The sequence below is a fragment of the Chiloscyllium plagiosum genome, unplaced genomic scaffold, assembly GCF_037043375.1.
Source record: "Chiloscyllium plagiosum isolate Xiang-an unplaced genomic scaffold, Cpla_swu_hap1 HiC_scaffold_5, whole genome shotgun sequence".
In the NCBI taxonomy this organism is placed as follows: Eukaryota; Metazoa; Chordata; class Chondrichthyes; order Orectolobiformes; family Hemiscylliidae; genus Chiloscyllium; species Chiloscyllium plagiosum.
This window is the reverse complement of record NW_028270143.1, coordinates 62,564,915-62,582,323: the sequence shown is the minus strand read 5'-3', so window position 1 is coordinate 62,582,323 and position 17,409 is coordinate 62,564,915. Positions and strand designations below refer to the sequence as shown.

At 39.7% G+C, this 17,409-nt stretch overlaps 1 protein-coding gene across 1 annotated transcript in view; it reads right to left on the bottom strand.

The window, feature by feature from the left end:
• ezh2 (enhancer of zeste 2 polycomb repressive complex 2 subunit) overlaps nt 1-17,409 on the bottom strand; it is a 70,481-nt gene that overhangs the window by 31,263 nt on the left and 21,809 nt on the right. Inside the window, exons 3-6 of the mRNA XM_087987229.1 lie at nt 13,430-13,558; nt 10,693-10,812; nt 9,653-9,773; nt 5,136-5,324 (exon numbers count right to left, since the gene is read on the bottom strand). Of these exons, the coding sequence (XP_087843355.1) occupies nt 5,136-5,324; nt 9,653-9,773; nt 10,693-10,812; nt 13,430-13,558 (559 nt within the window). The remainder of the gene's footprint in view (nt 1-5,135; nt 5,325-9,652; nt 9,774-10,692; nt 10,813-13,429; nt 13,559-17,409) is intronic.

Below are 17,409 nucleotides of genomic sequence, written 5' to 3'. Positions count from 1 at the left end.
TATCTGGTTCACGAATACCCTTCAAGGAAGGAAATCTGCCATCCTTACCTGATCTGGCCTACATGAGACTCCAGATACACAGCAATGTGGTTGATTTTTAACTCCTCTGTGGCAATCAGGGGTGGGCCTGGCTATTGTTGCCCACATCCCTTGAATGAATGGGAAAATGCAGCCATTTCAATGAATCAAGAAACCAGAGACAGTCTGATCCATCCCCTTCCCATTTATGGATTATTAAAAAGGTTGAAATTTGCTCTCAGTACAGCAATGTACAAATCAAATACATAAATGATCAAATACATATGATCACACAGCTCTGATCAGCAAGATTACAAAATTTCTCAAATCCATTTACCTCTTCAATTGTCAGTCAAATAATCTTACTCACATTGCAACAAATCCTTAAACTATGTACCTGAATCTATCTTTAACATGTCTGCTTAAAGGCAGTTTTTAAAAAAATCTTCTCAGTGGCTCAGCAATGAACGCTCATTGTTCTTCCAAGGTTGCATTAATTTAATAGCCCTAAGTGGACCATATGCTCCCTTTTGTTTGCTTAAACTTAATTTATTCGCACTATTCCTTGACGTATCTCCTTACTTTCTCTCATATTTTTTCTTTTGCATCAGACATCACAGTTGAAACTTTCTACTGCTTATGTTAGCTTACACTTCAGACAACGAATTAAGCTGTTAGGTGACAGTCTCACGATCTGAAGGTGCACCAAAAACCAATTTGAGTCCTAGTGAACTAGTCAGATTATTTTCCTAATCAATCTATTCAGACATTACTACATACCTCTGGAACAGGTAGAACTTGAACACAAACCTTCTGGCCCCAAAAGGTAGGATGTTACTACTGTACGACAAGAGCTATTGGTACAAAAATAAAATTGCTGCCAATTTGCACTCAACAATCCAACAGATAGCACTGCGATTTATCTGGTCTAAATAAAGATTGGCAGGCAAAACTGATTTCAAAGGTAGTCATTTGTGCAAAGGAAAGGTACAGTTCAGGTACAATTGAGGTATGTTGTTTCAACGAAGGACGGTCAAAGCCATGTTTCTCATTGATAAAAGAGATAGTGTTAAATAAAGCAGAAAATAAAAACTGTTCCCATAGCGCATCAGGAAAACAAGGTGCTCATAGGAAGTTCGCAGAGAAAACTTTTAAAAAAGCAAAGAAAATATGAAAAAACATTTGTCTTCATTGTAAGAAGTCTATCAAAATATAACTATGAAAACTATGTGAGGCTCAATTAGTGACCAAAAAGAGAATTTGCACAGATAAGAGGCATGCTTGAAGGATGAATTAAAATATTTGATAGGCTGACTGTGCTGAAAGTTATTAACTCACCAAGGCTAGATGAGATTTGCCACAAGAATCTATGACAATAGCCATCAAGAAGTTTCATTTATTTCTATTTACTCTCAGTTTCTGCTCACTATGCCATTGCATTGAGAGGCATTTGTAAACGTATGCTTGTAAACGTATAGCTTTAATTTCTTCTTTACTTTGTACACACTATTCTTTTCTGTCACATTGTTTAGGATTTCCCCATATCAATTTTGTTTTCTTCATCTCTACTGTTTGATGTACCAGATCTTCCCTGATTGATGCTCTTGCCTTTATTTTTATGTTAAAATCCTGTCTGTATATCTATGTAAAAGTAGCCCATTCAGCCCATCAAGTCTTCTCCATCATTCAATGAGATCATGGCTGATCTGATAATCCTCAATCCCATTTTCCTGCCCTTTTCCTCAGAACTCTAAACTCTTCCACCTGAAAAATCTATCTTCCAGCCTTGAATAAGCTCAACAATCCAGCATCTGGAGCCCTCTGCAGTAAACAATTCCACAGATTCACTAACCAGAAAACAAATTTCTCCTCATCCCTACCTTAAATTTGTGACCCCTTATTTTGAGATTATGCCCCCTGTCCTAAGAACAAAGAACATTACAGTGCAGGAACAGGCTTTTCGGCCCTCCAAGCCAGCGCCGATGCATATCCCCTATCTAAATCTGCTGTCTATTTTCTAAGGATCTATATTCCTTTGCTCCCTGCACATTCAGGTATCTGTCTAGATACATCTTAAATGACACTATCATTGCCGTCCCCACCATCTCTGCTGGCAACGAACCCACCACCCTCTGTATTAAGAACTTCCCAAGTTTTTCTGCCCTAAACTGTTCCCCTCTCACTTTGCACTCGTGACCTCTAGTAATTGAGTTCTCCACTCTGGGAAAAAGTTTCTTGCTATCCACCTCGTTTACACCTCTTATGATTTTGTACGGTTCAATCAGGTCCTCCTCAAACTCCTTCTTTCCAATGAAAATAATCCTAATCTACTCAACCTCTCTCATAGCTGGCACCATCTAAACCAGGCAATATCCTGGTGAACCTCCACTGCACCTTCTCCAAAGCATCCACATCCTTTTGGTAACGCAGCGACCAGAATTCCAAATGAGGCCGAACCGAAGTCTTATAAAATTGCAAGATGACCTGCCAACTCTTCTACTCAATACCCTGTCCGATGAAGTAAACACCTTGACCATTCTACTGACCTGCATTGCCACCTTCAGGGAACAATGGACCTGAACACCCAGATCTGTCTGCACATCAATTATCCCCAGGACTTTACCATTTACTGTGTAGTTCATTCTGGAATTGCATCGTCCAAAATGAATCACCTCGCATTTGTCCTGACTGATCTCCATCTGTCATTTCTCTGCCCAACTCTGCAATCTATCTATCTATATTCTGCTGCATTCTCTGACAGTCCCCTATCTGCTACTCCACCAATCTTAGTGTCATCTGAAAACTTGCTAATGAGGCAACATAAATCTTCCTCCAAATCATTTATGTCTATCACAAACAACAGTGGTCCCAGCACAGATCCCTGTAGGACACCACTGGTCATAGGTCTCCATTTTGAGAAGGTCTCTTCCACTACCACGGTCTCCTGTAGTCCAACCAGTTTTCTAACCATCTAGCTAGAACACCCTGTATCCAGTGCGACTTTACCTCCATCAGACTACCATGGGGAACCTTAGCAACGCCTTACTAAAGTCCATGTATATATCTACATCCCTTCCCTCATTAATCAACATTGTCACCTCTTCAAAAGAATTCTATTAGGTTTGTAAGGCATGACCTTCGCTGCACAAAACCAGCTGTGTATCACTGATAAGCCCATTTTCTTCCAAATGGCTATATACCCTATTCCTTAGTATCTTTTCCAGCAGCTTTCCTACCACTGACTTCAAGCTCACAGGTCTGTAATTACCTAAATTATCCCTGCTACCCTTCTTAAACAAGGGGACATTAGCAATTCTCCAGTCCTCGGGGACCTTCCCTGTTTTCAAGGATGCTGCAAAGATATCAGTTAAAGCCTCATTCACTTTCTCTCCCACTTCCCTCAGTAACCTGGGATAGATCCTATCCAGACCTGAGGATGCATCCACCATAATGTCTTTTAGAATATGCACCACTTCCTCCATCCTTATGCCGAAGAATCAAAGATCTATCCTTAACCCCAACATCCGCCAAGTCCCTCTCCTCGGTGAATACCGATACAAAATCCTCATTAAGAATCTCACCCATTTTCTCTGACTCCACACATCTCTTTCCTCCTTTGTCGTTGAGTGGGCCAACCCTTTCCCTAGTTACTCTCTTGCTCCTTATATATGAATAAAAGGCTTTGGGGTTTTCCTTAATCCTGCTGACTAAGGATATCTCATGACCTCTTAATTCATTTCAGATTGGTCCTACATTCCTGATATTACATTCCCCAGCTCCTGCCAAATTTTGGTATAGTTGGCCTTCCCCCAATTTAGCACTCTCCTTTAGGACCACTGTTGTCTTTGTCCATGAATATCCTAAAACACATGGAATTGTGACCACTATTCCTAAAGTAATCGCCCACTGAAACTTCAACCACCTGGTCAGGTTCATTTCGTAACACCGGGTCCAATAATGCCACTTCACGAGTTGGACTACTTACATACCTCTCTAGAAAACCCTCCTGGATGCTCCTTACAATTCTGCTTCATCCAATCCTCTAACACTCTGAATCCCAGTCAATGTGGGAAAATTAAAATCTTATATCCTGGACTCTCCCACAAAAGGGCAACAGCCTTTCTGCATCTATCCTGTGAACTACCATAAAAATCCTTTACGGTTCAATAAAGTGTTTCTCATTCTAAATCTCAATGCGTATGGGCCCAACCTGCTTGGCACACTTTCCTCATTCCTGAAGAAGGGCTCATGCCCGAAACGTCAATTCTCCTGCTCCTTGGATGCTGCCTGACCTGCTGCTCTTTGCCAGCAACACATTTTCAGCTCTGATCTACAGCATCTGCAGTCCTCGCTTTCTCCCAACCTATTCAATTCTCCTCATAAGACAGTCCCTCCATACCTGGTATCAGCCCAGTGAACCTCTTTTTTTCCACATTACATTCTATCAGGCAAGATTTTGCCCACTCACTTTACCTGTCTTTATTCGTCTGCAGACAGATAGTCATCATCTCCAACTATTCCATTCACAAACCTGACTATAGTACATTCACTTCCTTTATCCAAATCATTAAGATATATTATAAATATCTGTGGCCTCAGCATTGATCCCTGCAGCACATCACTTGTTATAGATTACCATCTTGAAACTACCCCCCCCCCCTTATCCAGACTCTAGTTTTCTCAGTTAGCCAATCCTCTATCTACATTAACATTCTACTTCCTACACAGTGTATCTTATGTGGCCTAATATGCAGCGCATTATCATACACTTTCCGAAAATCTAAATATATTACATTATGCAGCTCACCAAAAGATTGGCCCCAGCACAATTCAAGAGCAGACGTCTCCTTTCCAAGTGGTCAGTGTCTCACAGTTCTAAACCTAATTCTAATACACCAGTGAGACAATCCTTCAAGCTGGTTTGCCCTATCCCATTTTGCGAAAGGTTTAAGTCATAATTCAAGAGATAACTATTTTCAGCTTCTGCTCAACTCCTGAGACTCACCATATAGAGCTCCTTTCCTTGTCCTGGGTTATTGGAACCTACATGAACCATAAGAGCTAGAAACTCCCCTTCTCAATACATTCTCATTTTCTTCTGCAAATTATACCCTTACCATCCATATTGATCTCCTGATAATCTTTCCTGGAATCATTGCTTTCTTCCCTGATGTCACTTCCATCAGTCTTCTCAGATTTGTTCTCTTGATCGTCTTCATCATCATCATCCTCTTCATCATTATCACTGTACTGGGTTAGAGCATTTACCAGTTCTACAAAAATCTCATCGTTGATAAAACCACATTCTGCAATATTGAAACAAAGATCACAAAATGTTCAGTGTCAAATGGCACAGACTTGAATCTTTTACCTTCCTTCCTTAAATAAAATGTCCCTTAAAAACAAAAAAAGGTGTCAGCAACTTTTGAGAAGTTTTGTAGCTCAGATTGAGGTTCTAGATGTAGGTTTGCTCGGTGAGCTGGAAGGTTTGCTTCCAAATGTTTCATCACCATGCTAAGTAACATCTCCAGTGAGGCCCTGGATGAAGCACTGGTGGTGTAACCCGCTTTCTATTTATATAGGATAGATTCTACACAAGTTAAATAGAAAACGGGCTACACCACCAGTCTTTCATCTGGAGGCTCACTGAAGATGTTACCTGTTATGGTGACGAAATGTCTGAAAACAAAGGTGTATCACAACATTTAGAACTATAAGAAATAGGAATGGGAGTAGGCTGTTTGGCCCCTGAAGCCTGTCCTACCATTCAACAGGATCATGGCCTCTCATATTCTCCTCACTTCTTGTTTTTTCCTCCATAACCCTCAATTTTACTACTGATCAAGAATTGGACTATCTTAGGCTCAATTATCTGATTCTGCCCTCGACAGAGCTCTGGCAAGGACTTCCAAAGATGTTCCACCCCGTACAGCAACACTCCCTCGAACCTTACCATTAAGTGTATAAGTCTGCCAAGATCTGCTGTCCCAAAATGCAGCACTTTACATTTATCTGAATTAAACTCCATCTGCCACTTCTCAGCCCACTGGCCCATCCGATCAAGATCCCAGTGTAATCTGAGGTAACCTTCTTCGTTGTCCACTACACCTCCAATTTTGGCGTCATCTGCAAACTTACTAACAGTACCTCTTATGCACACATCCAAATCATTTATATAAGTGACGAAAAGTCATGGACCCAGCACCGATTCTTGTGGCACTCTACTGGTCACAGGCCTCCAGATTGAAAAACAACCCTCCACCACCACCCTCTGTCTTCTACCTTTGAGCCAGGCTAACCTTGTTAACCACTCTCCCATGGGGAACCTTGTCGCACACCTTACTGAAGTCCACATACATCTCATCTACCATTCTGCCCTCATCAATCCTCTTTGTTACTTCTTCAAAAAACTTGATTAAGTTTATGTGACATGATTTCCCATGCACAAAGCCATGCTGACTATCCCTAATCAGTCCTGCCTTTCCAAATACATGCACATCCTGTCCCTCAGAATTCCCTCCAACAACTTGCCCACCATTGGTAAGGTGTCAGGCTCATTGATTTGTCCTTACCACTCTTCATAAACAGCGGCATCATGTTAGCCAACCTCCAGTCTTCCAGCAACTCACCTGTGACTATTGATGATACAAATCTCAGTAAGAGGCACAGCAACCTCTTCCTTGGCTTCCCACAGAGTTCTAGGGCACACCTGATCAGGTCCTGGGGATTTATCCATTTTTATGCATTTCAGGACTTCCCCTTCTGTAATATGGACACATTTCAAGATGTCATCATCTGTTTCCCTACATTCGAGATCTTCCATGTCCTTTTCCACAGTAAAAACTGTTGCAAAATACTCGCTTAGTATCTCCCCCATTTCCTGCAGCTCCACACAAAGGCCACCTTGCTGATCTTTGAGGGGCCCTATTCTCACCCTTGTTACCCTTTTGATCTTAATGTATTCATAAAAACCTTACTTGTCAAAGCTATCTCATGTGCCTTTTTTGCCCTCCAGATTTCTCCCTTAAGTATACTCCTACTGCCTTTATACTCTAAGGACTCACTCAATCTATCCTGCCTATACCTGATATATGCTTCCTTTTTTCAAACCAAACCCTTAAATTTTTTAGTCACCCAGCATTCCCTATACCTACCAGCCTTTGCTTTCATCATAACAGGAATATACTTTCTGGAGGTGCTGCATTTTGGAAAGCAAATCTTAGCAGGACTTATACACTTAATGATGAGGCCCTAGGGAGTGTTGCTGAACAAAGAGACCTTGGAGTGCAGGTTCATAGCTCCTTGAAAGTGGAGTTCGCAGGTAAATAGGATAGTGAAGGCGGTGTTTGGTATGCTTTCCTTTATTGATCAGAGTATTGAGTACAGCATTTTGGGGGTCATGTTGTGGCTGTACAGGACATTGGTTAGGCCAATGTTGGAATATTGTGTGCAATTCTGGTTTCCTTCCTATTGGAAAGATGGAAACGTGAAAGGGTTCAGAAAAGATTTAAAAGGATGTTGACAGGGTTGGAGGCATTGAGTTATAAGGAGAGTTTGAACAGACTGGGGCTGTTTTCCTTGGAGCATCAGAGGCCGAGGGGGTGACCTAATAGAGGTTTATAAAATCATGAGGGGCATGGATAGGATAAATAGACAAAGTCTTTTCCCTGGGGAAGGGAGAGTCCAGAACTCCTGGATTATGGTGAGAGGGGAAAGATATAAAAGACCTAAGGGGCAACTTTTTCACACAGAGTGGAACATGTATGGAATGAGCTGCCAGAGGAAGTGGTGGATGCTGGTACAATTGCAACATTTAAGAGGCATTTGGATGGGTACATGAATAGGAAGGGTTTGGAGGGATATGGGCCGGGTGCTGGCAGGTGGGACTAGATTGGGTTGGGATATCTGGTCAGCATGGACAAGTTGGACCGAAGGGTCTGCTTCCACACTGTACATCTCTATGACTATGACGCAGAAGAAATTCCTCAAACTTGTCTCAAGACTGTCCTCTGGTCCTAAAAACACTTATGAGGAGTAACATCCTATCAGCAATTACTCTATCAAGCTTATTAAGAATCCTATAAGATCATGTTGCAAGTCTAAGCTCCAATGAGTAGTGTGACAAAGTTTCTGAATTCATGCTACACATTTTCAAATTCAGCATCATTGTTCTTAACTTCTAGTTGTAAGAATAACCAAAGAAAAATCAGAGGGTGGTTTGATGGAAAAAGGTACAAATGATTGCTGTACATTTCAGCTGCTAATGTTGCAAAAATAAAACACATATGGTGGGACCTGACATCATTCGACAACAATGCAAGGTAGCAGCCAGTTAAAAAGATGCTGCTATCAGAAGTGAATACAACTAAAAGCAAAGGGATCCAGGACTCAGTGGCTGGAATAATATCACACATCGAAAGTGCGTGATATGGGTTAGGTTATGAGGCCTTTGAAAAAGTGGCTACAGCAGTGGAGCCTGAGCACCAGTACTGTTGTAATAACTGTCCATACATAGTTACAGGATCCTGGACAAGGCGATGGAGCAATAACTCCACCCCTGCCTCTCAATTCTGGACTGAAAATGTGTTGCGGGAAAAGCGCAGCAGGTCAGGCAGCATCCAAGGAGCAGGAGAATCGACTTTTCAGGCATGAGCCCTTCTTCAGGCTCATGCCCGAAACGTTGATTTTCCTGCTCCTTGGATGCTGCCTGACCTGCTGCACTTTTCCAGCAACACATTTTCAGCTCTGATCTCCAGCATCTGCAGTCCTCACTTCCTCACAATTCTGGAGTAATGGAGCAGCAATGCAGAAGGTCTCATCTCCAATAAGGGGAATCTCCACTTCAGTCCTGATCTCCAACTCAACTCTCCCACTACCCACACCTTCCAAGCCCCTCATCTCCATTGGCTCATGCCATCAGCAGCACACCCACATGCAAGCTCATCATACAGCCCGTTGTAAACAGTTTGGTGACAGGCTGTGTCTGTGCATGCGCAAAAGCCATTTTAGTATTATGGATAATTATTCAGCTATGCAACCTTCATGATAACTGCCTGGATACAAAGTTCAACTCCTTTGAAACAAAACAAAATCATGCTTAGAAACGAACACTTCAGTACAGGAATGGTGGTTAGATGTTAAAAGTTGAAAGAAATAGTGTTGTGAAATCTGCATTTTAGCTTGGATACAAGGAAAAACTCATTTTCATCTATTTCTACGTAATATTTACATTTAAAATATTAAAATATGGAGGCACAGAAGTCAAGAAATTTCATGACATATAAAATCTATTACACATACAACAGATTTTGTAATACAAGGTTAAGTAACTACTCATGAAAAATGCTGAGGATATACCTTGAGAAAAATGAAAAATAAGATTAAAATGAACAATGATTCTTAAAAGATTACTGCATAATGTTCAAGAACCAATTAAATGCTATTTATATTTAGAGTACCATTTGTCAGTTTCACCAAATTAACTTTCAGCATTAGGAAAACGTCTTTTTTCTTGGAAGTAATTATACATGGGTTTCTGGATTCCATATTTTAATTTTATTTTCTAAAATATGATTAAACTAATATTTCTGCACAGACTATTAATCAGTGTAAAACAGCAGATGGACAGCATTACCTCGGTCTCCATGTACTTTTCCATCATAGTTTTTAATGAGTTCTTCAATAAAAGTCCCATCCTGATCCAGGATTTCATCCCCCATGTAAGGAATGTTGTGTAGAACAGTTTCATCTTCCACCTTAAATTAACAAAAGTCCTTTATATCTAATTATAAAAACAAAATGTAGCAAACATTTGCAGTTCATTTTTGACCTCCTATGAAGTGACATGCTTAAACACATGGAATATTTGTCAGTTCTCCTCAAGTATTACAAAATTATACTTAAAGCGCAAGTATAGAGGAGTCCATATGACTTTTTATTCGGGTAGAAGAAAAGAAGAATTACATTAAGTTTGAAAAGTCAAGGTTGAAAAACATGATTTTCAGGAACAGCAAAGTCAAAGCGAGTTCTTCAGAAATTAGAGGACTCTTAATTTCTACTAGATTTAGACAGCAGCACGAGTGCTTCCTTTGTAACAATAAGTTTCAGGAGCATGTGCTAGTTAAATTTTAAAAATAGTCTGCATGAAAAATACCTGTCACCTCAGGTGATTAACAAATATAGCAAGTCGATATTATTAAAAATAAACTGAATACTCAGTTCGAAACAAGAAATAAAATTAAGTGAAGATTTATTTTTATAGATTAGATTACTTGCAGTATGGAAAGAGGACCTTTGGCCCATCAAGTCCACACCGACCCTCCAAAGAGCAACCCACCCAGACCTATTCCCCTACATTTACCCCTTCACCTTAAACTATGGACAATTTAGCATGGTCAATTCACCTAACCCGCACATTTTTGGACTGTGGGAGGAAACCGGAGCACCCGGAGGAAACCCACGCAGACACGGGGAGAATGTGCAAACTCCACAAAGATAGTTGCCTGAGGCGGGAATTGAACCCAGGTCTCTGTGCCACCATGCTGCCCAAAGATTTTCAGTTGAACAAAGGAAGAACATTTTTAAGAACTTAAGTGGATTATACTATCCATGGATACATTACAAATAAATAAAACATTAAAAAACATAATTTTTGCATATGTCCGAAACACATACCATGAAATTTTGCTGAAGGGGAGACCAGGAGTACATAACTGGAATGGAGGCCACTGCATTCAAAGTCTTCAAGGGAATGACTTGCTTTGGAAATTCTGAGAATCCACTCTCCACAGCACACTAAAAATAAACAAACAAAGAAAAAATCTTAGGATATACTGCAGAAAGACAATCGGAAGAAAGTGATTTTTCAGGTCAACCGACTACATAGTTTAAAGGCTAGGATGGCATTACATGGTTATAGTGAAATGTATTAATGTGATAAAAAGCACAGAAATTTAAAGCGCAAGATACTATTTGACCCACCAAGATAAATGGAATAATCTACAAATCCCGCTTCCCTCTGCATTCTCCACAGCCCGATATTGTTTGCTCCTTCAAAATGTTTATCAATTGCATAGCAGGGGAAGAGCTATTCAACATTTTATTTCTTGCTAACTGGTAAATCATAATCTATTTCAAACTCTGTGCACAAAGTTAATACAGTGACGATGATCTACACACCCTGACAGAATCAAAATCTTCTGATCAGAACTTCTACAGTCGGCCCTAAACACAACTACATTGCTTCCCACCATAAGCAGCCTCCCTGCCACAGCCCCAGTCATAACCAGCAAACTCTCCATACAGTAATGTCAATCATTAATCATTTAAATGATAACTTTAAATGTTTTTTCATAGAAGTATTTTTACTTGTTATTGAATGATGTCAGTAATTGTAATGCAGATCTGCATCAATAATGTACTTTGCTATGCACTTAAGTGATCTTGGTGATACAAAATTAATCAGCAACAACTTGCACAATACTGTAAACTACCGACAACTCCATCTCAACAGACTTTACACATGAATTAAAGGCAAACATAATCAATCAACTTTTATGAACATTTGAATTCGGTGCTGAAGTAGCTCATCATGCTCCTTGAATCTACTCCACTATTCAATAAGATCATGGTTGTTTTGTGTTTCAGATTTCACATTATGATTTCCCCAGAAATTCCTATCTGGTCTCTCGTATAACAAGAACCTATCTAGTTCCACCTTAAATATATTCAATTACCTGACCTAAACTGGCTAAGGCAGAGGCTTCCAAAGTTGCATAAAAATAAGTTCTGGTCACTGGCATTTTTACTTGGAGGTCACTAGTTAATCCATCTCATGACACAGTACAAAGTCTAGTACAACCTGCTCTCAAGATTGTCCTTTCTAAGAAATGCTCTGGAACCAACTAGAAAGCATTAGTTGAAACCTTCATTCAGGCTACCACTGCCAAACCAATTTTTCCAATTACATGCAGATTAAAGTCATCCACGACTACTGCCATACCCATGTCACAAGCACCCAGTGTTCCTTTTGGCTTACTTTGTCCATGTTGTGGTTACCATACAGAGACCTTGAGACTATGCAAATTAGTGGGTTCTTCTCCCTAGTGTTCCTCATCCTCAACCAAACTAAAGTTTTGATTTCCATAACTAACGTCATCTTCAAGTATTGCCTGCACACACGAACACTACTTTATACTAAAAGACACCCATTTTAATCACAAAGGTATAAAAAGGTATTGATCTTTGCCTGATGTCTTGTTATAGTTAAGAATTTTATTAGTTAAACACTGATACTTAGTAATAGTAATCTGACTACAGTTTTCAAAGATTTTATCTAGTCAATTAGTACCATTATCTGTGAAGTTTAATTTGATCAAACCTATGAGTGATTAAGTAATTATTGGCTTTATAGCTGGAAGTTGCAAACAAGGTGCAATCAGCTAAGAAACTACTGATGAAAAGATTTTATGGACAATACCCAATGCATAAAATAACACCTCCACCCAAACACAGCCAAGAATTGATGGCTAGTAAGAGAAAGGGAGCCTTGTTTGCTGAATCTGTGAATGATCAATACAGGTCACAATGGTAAACAATATTTTATTTTACATTAAAAGGTTAAAAAAAACACAGCCTTCATTGACCATTTTTCTTTTGGAAAAAACCCAACTTCGGACAAAATAAAAATCAACAAGCCATTATTTTTTATTCATTCACAGAATATTGGCATCATTAATTGCCAATTCCTAACTGCCTTTGAGATGGTGGTGTTGAGCTTCCTTCTTGAACCACTGCAACCCATGTTGCATAGGTACTTTCACAATGCTGTTGGGAAGGGAATTCCATCCATTGTGGATGACAACGAGCTTCTCAAAATAGAAAGAAAAATTTATTATAAGCACAAAACATTCTTGATGCAATAACCATTACACAAAAATAAATAAGAGTGGTGCTGGAAAAGCACAGCAGGTCAGGCAGCATCAGAGGAGCAGGATTTCCCTGCACCGCGGATGCTGCCTGACCTGCTGTGTTTTCCAGCACCACTCTGATCTAAACTCTGGTTTCCAGCATCTGCAGTCCTTGTTTTTAACCACAAAAATAAATAATTTTAATCTCAATTCATGCCGGTATTTCAGAGTTTTATACCCAAAGGCTGTAAGTCTCTGAAGCCAACAGTTGCCAATTATCTTTGGTTAACACAAATTGTGCAAATTATTTATAGAATGCTGATTAACAAGCCTAAGTTCCCCCAGATATAGTGAAAGTCTTTATAATGTTCATATCAGTTAATAACACGTTGCAACATTGGATAGGAGAACGTAAGAAGCATTCTTTGTATTGGGAGGGTGACTGTGCACAAAACTTTATGTTTACCATAAACGCTTTTCCCAGAAAAAAAAATCTATTATACCTCTCTGGTACCACGCATTGTGCTCACAGAAGTCATGATGTGAACAGGTTGTATCCGGTGTTGCTTCCAATCCTGATTCAAGATTTCTGTCTTTTCTTTGATTTTTTGGCGATTTGCATTGAACATGCTCTGTGAATTGAATAAAGATATTTGTTTAAACTTAATTTATTGATATAGACAACAAAACATGACTTATAAAAATAAAAGTTTGAGAAAGGAGGAGGTCATTTGTCTCCTCCGGCCTGCTCTACCATTGAATATGATCATAGTGGATTATAGATTTCAAATTTCATATCCTCATTATGGCATTCCTTACATAACAAAACTGTGTCCACATCAATCTTCAATAATCAATGACATGACCTACATCGCCTTCTGAGATGGAGCTTCAAATTTCACAATCCTTGGAGGTGGTGGGTGCAATTTCTACCTTAAAAAGGATGCTCTCTAATCTTAAAGTAATGATTCCTATTTTGGACTCAACTGCAAGAAGAATAACTGTCATGTCTACCTTGTCTAGGCTGTCCAAGATCTTATAAAATTTCTTTAAAATCAATTGCACTGAGTTCGTGGGACTTGAACCTACACTTTTAGTCCAAAACTAGTGTGACCATAACACCACCTCAACAGCCAGTCTTGCACATTTCATTCAAGTCACCCCTCACTCAATCTCCAGCAAAAACAAGCCCAGTACATATCATTCCAGGCATCAGTCTAGTACACCTCTTCTGGACCTCCTTTAATGCAATTACATTATTCCTTCAATAAAGAAACCAAACTACACAAAACATTTCAAACATAATCTCATAAATGTCCTATAACTGAAGGAGCGCGAGACAGACACCGAGAGCGAGACAGACACCGAGAGCGAGACAGACACCGAGAGCGAGACAGACACCGAGAGCGAGACAGACACCGAGAGCGAGACAGACACCGAGAGCGAGACAGACACCAAGAGATTCCTCCCACAGTCCAAAGATATGCAGGTCAGGTGAATTGGCCATCCTAAATTGCTTAGTGTTCAGGAGTGTGCAGGTTAGCTGCATTAGTCATGGGAAATATAGAGTAATAGGTTGGGGGAATGGGTCCAGGTGGGATCCTCTTTGGAGGGTCAGTGAGGACTTGTTGGGCCAACTGGCCTGTTTCCACACTGTAGGGATTCTATAAATTTCTATAAAAAATGCTTTGATATGGTGCCACTCAATGATCATTGTATTTGTCCACCACGTCTCTTTCCCCCACCCCATGTCAGCCATGCTCACATTCCACACAAGAACAAAAGTCAGCATACAATAATGGAAACAAAACTTAAAGGGCCTACATGACAACAGTTAAAAAAAAATAAATTGGTCAGTTTAGATTTTCAGTAAATCTCTTCACCAAGCTTTTATTAAATTGGCGCAAGGAAGTAATGAATGCTCAGCACTGAGATATAGGTACAATATAGTAGTACTCTTGCTACATAGCAGTTTGATAATAATTGGGAGAAGGGTAATGGTTATTCTGTTTATTAGCATTTAGGAACAATTCCAACCAACGTCAAGTAGATCCCTGTGTCATAGCTGCAGGGGTAAAGCTTGGTTTACGGAGCCAAAAATGAGGACTGGAGATGCTGGAGATTAGAGTTGAGTGAGAGATGCTGGAAAAGCACAGCAGGTCAGGGAACATCCAAGAGCAGGAGAGTCGACGTTTCAGGCAAAAGTCCTTCATCAGGAATGAGGAATTGGCTTACGAAGCATCTAGTTTCGTAGTTTTCTTTTATTCCTTAGTATGTGTACATGAATGGCTAGACAGGCATTTATGATCAATTCACAAGGAATGTATATGACTGAATAACTTGCTAGGTCACTTTCAGGGTAGCCAAGAGTTGCAAATAAAGTTCAGGGTGGTAGGTTTCCTTACTTAACATACTTTCATGAGCAAATTTAAAATTTGTATTCCAGCATGCACTAAGATCATGTGGTGCCGGTAAATCAAAAATAGTTAACTTATTGCAAATGTGGTAACTTTAGGAACCTGAATTATGGACAATGTCCCACATGGTAGACTAGTTAAAGAAATAAAAGTACAGGGAATTCAGGTTTTCCACCTCTCCCCTCAGTATTATTTTAAATCTATGTCCCCAATCCCTTCTAACATAATAGGTGATTCACAGACATTGCCTAGGCCCTCCACAATTTTGTACATCAAGATTTCTCTACTGTCCCACCACATTGGATACAATCTCTTATAGCTGTTGGTTTTCAAAACCCAACAACATCCTCAAATCTTCTGTCCTCTTTTTAATACTGTACATCTTTTCTTTATTGAGGTGATCAGAACTGCACACAGTACTCAAGCTGTAACCTAACTAATGATATATACAGTTCCAGCATAATCTCATTGTATTCCAGATCTCTGCTAAATAAGGAAAGGCTTTCATATGCTATCTCAACCAACTTATGATCTGCATTGTTCTTGTCCACCCAACCAGTGCATTGGAATCCACCTGCAGTTTAAAGGCTAACCCTCTCATTATGAACTACGTGTCCAATGATTATGTTCTCTCAAAGCTTGTTGATCATATTCCCCACATTTATGTCCAAATTGTTAATATATACACCATAAAACTCAGAAGACCTAGTACTGAGCCTGTGGTACCCATTGGGAACAGCTTTCCAATTGCAAAACTACATAAAATTACCTTTTGTTTCCTACAACTGAACCAATGTTGCTATAATGCTGAATCCAAATATCCAAAAGTAACAAAATATGTTCTTAGATATTGTGAATAATAAACGTTTTGAAAGAGAGATCATTGCATAGCAGTTAAGTATTTTTTCTTTCCACTCATCACTTAGCTTAAAGTTCTAAAGTGTAGAAAGGGTTTCTTTTGTTCACTTATGAGATATGGACATTAATCATTATGCTAACTTTACTGTCCAACCCTAACTGCCTGGAGAAGAGGCAATGGTGAGCGGTCTTGAATTGCTGCAGTCCTGAAGGTATTGGGACACCATTTCAAGATTTTAATTCAGCAGTGAAGGAACAGCAACAATACCAAGTAAGGATCATGTGGCTTATAGGTGATGGTATCCCTAGGCAACCTCTGCCCTTTCTAGATAATAAAAGTTTGGAAGGTGCTGGAGGTCCTCAAGGAAGAGACAGACAGACAGATGTTTTTAAATTAGCAATGGCTTAAAAGGGTTATAGCGAACAGGCAAAGAATTGGAGTTGAAGCGGAGATTAAATCAGCCGTGACCAAAATTAAATAGCAGAGCAGACTCAAGGAGCTCAATTGCCTACTACTGCTCTTAGTTTTTATGTTCTTATGCTGAAGGCGTCTTGGTGAATTGCTTCAGTTTATCTTGTGAATGTACACATTGTTGCCACTATGCATTGCTGGTTAAAGGAGTGAATGTTGAAGGTGGTCAATGGGATTTCAATCAAGCAAAGTGCTCTGTGCTGGATGGTAACAAGCTTCTGGTGTTGTTGAAGATGTTATCATGGAGAATATTCCATTACACTCCTGATGGGAACCCTGCAGGTGGTTAACAGATTCTAGGGAGTTACTTGCTGCAGAATTCAGTTCCTCTGGCCTGTTCTCAGAACCAAAGTATTTATATGACTAGTTCAGTTCGGTTTCTGTCAATGGTGACACTCAGGACATTACCATTGCTGAATTCTCTCACTGTCAATGTCATTAAACATCAAGGAGGTGATGGCTCAAATCTCTCATCAGAGATGGTCATTGCCTGACACCTAAGCAACAAGTAACTTTGCCCATATGTAGCAAGACCTGGACAACATATTGAGCTGGTGCACGAGTCTATTTTAGTATCTGACGTATTGCAAATGGTGACGTATATCCTATACCACTCAGTTTGTGCACAAGTGTCTGTGTTTTTTTCAATTTCCAAAAGCATTAAGTTTTGATGAAGGACCAAAGTCATTTCCAATACAAACAAAAAACATACAACAACATGGGACAGGAGGCCTGA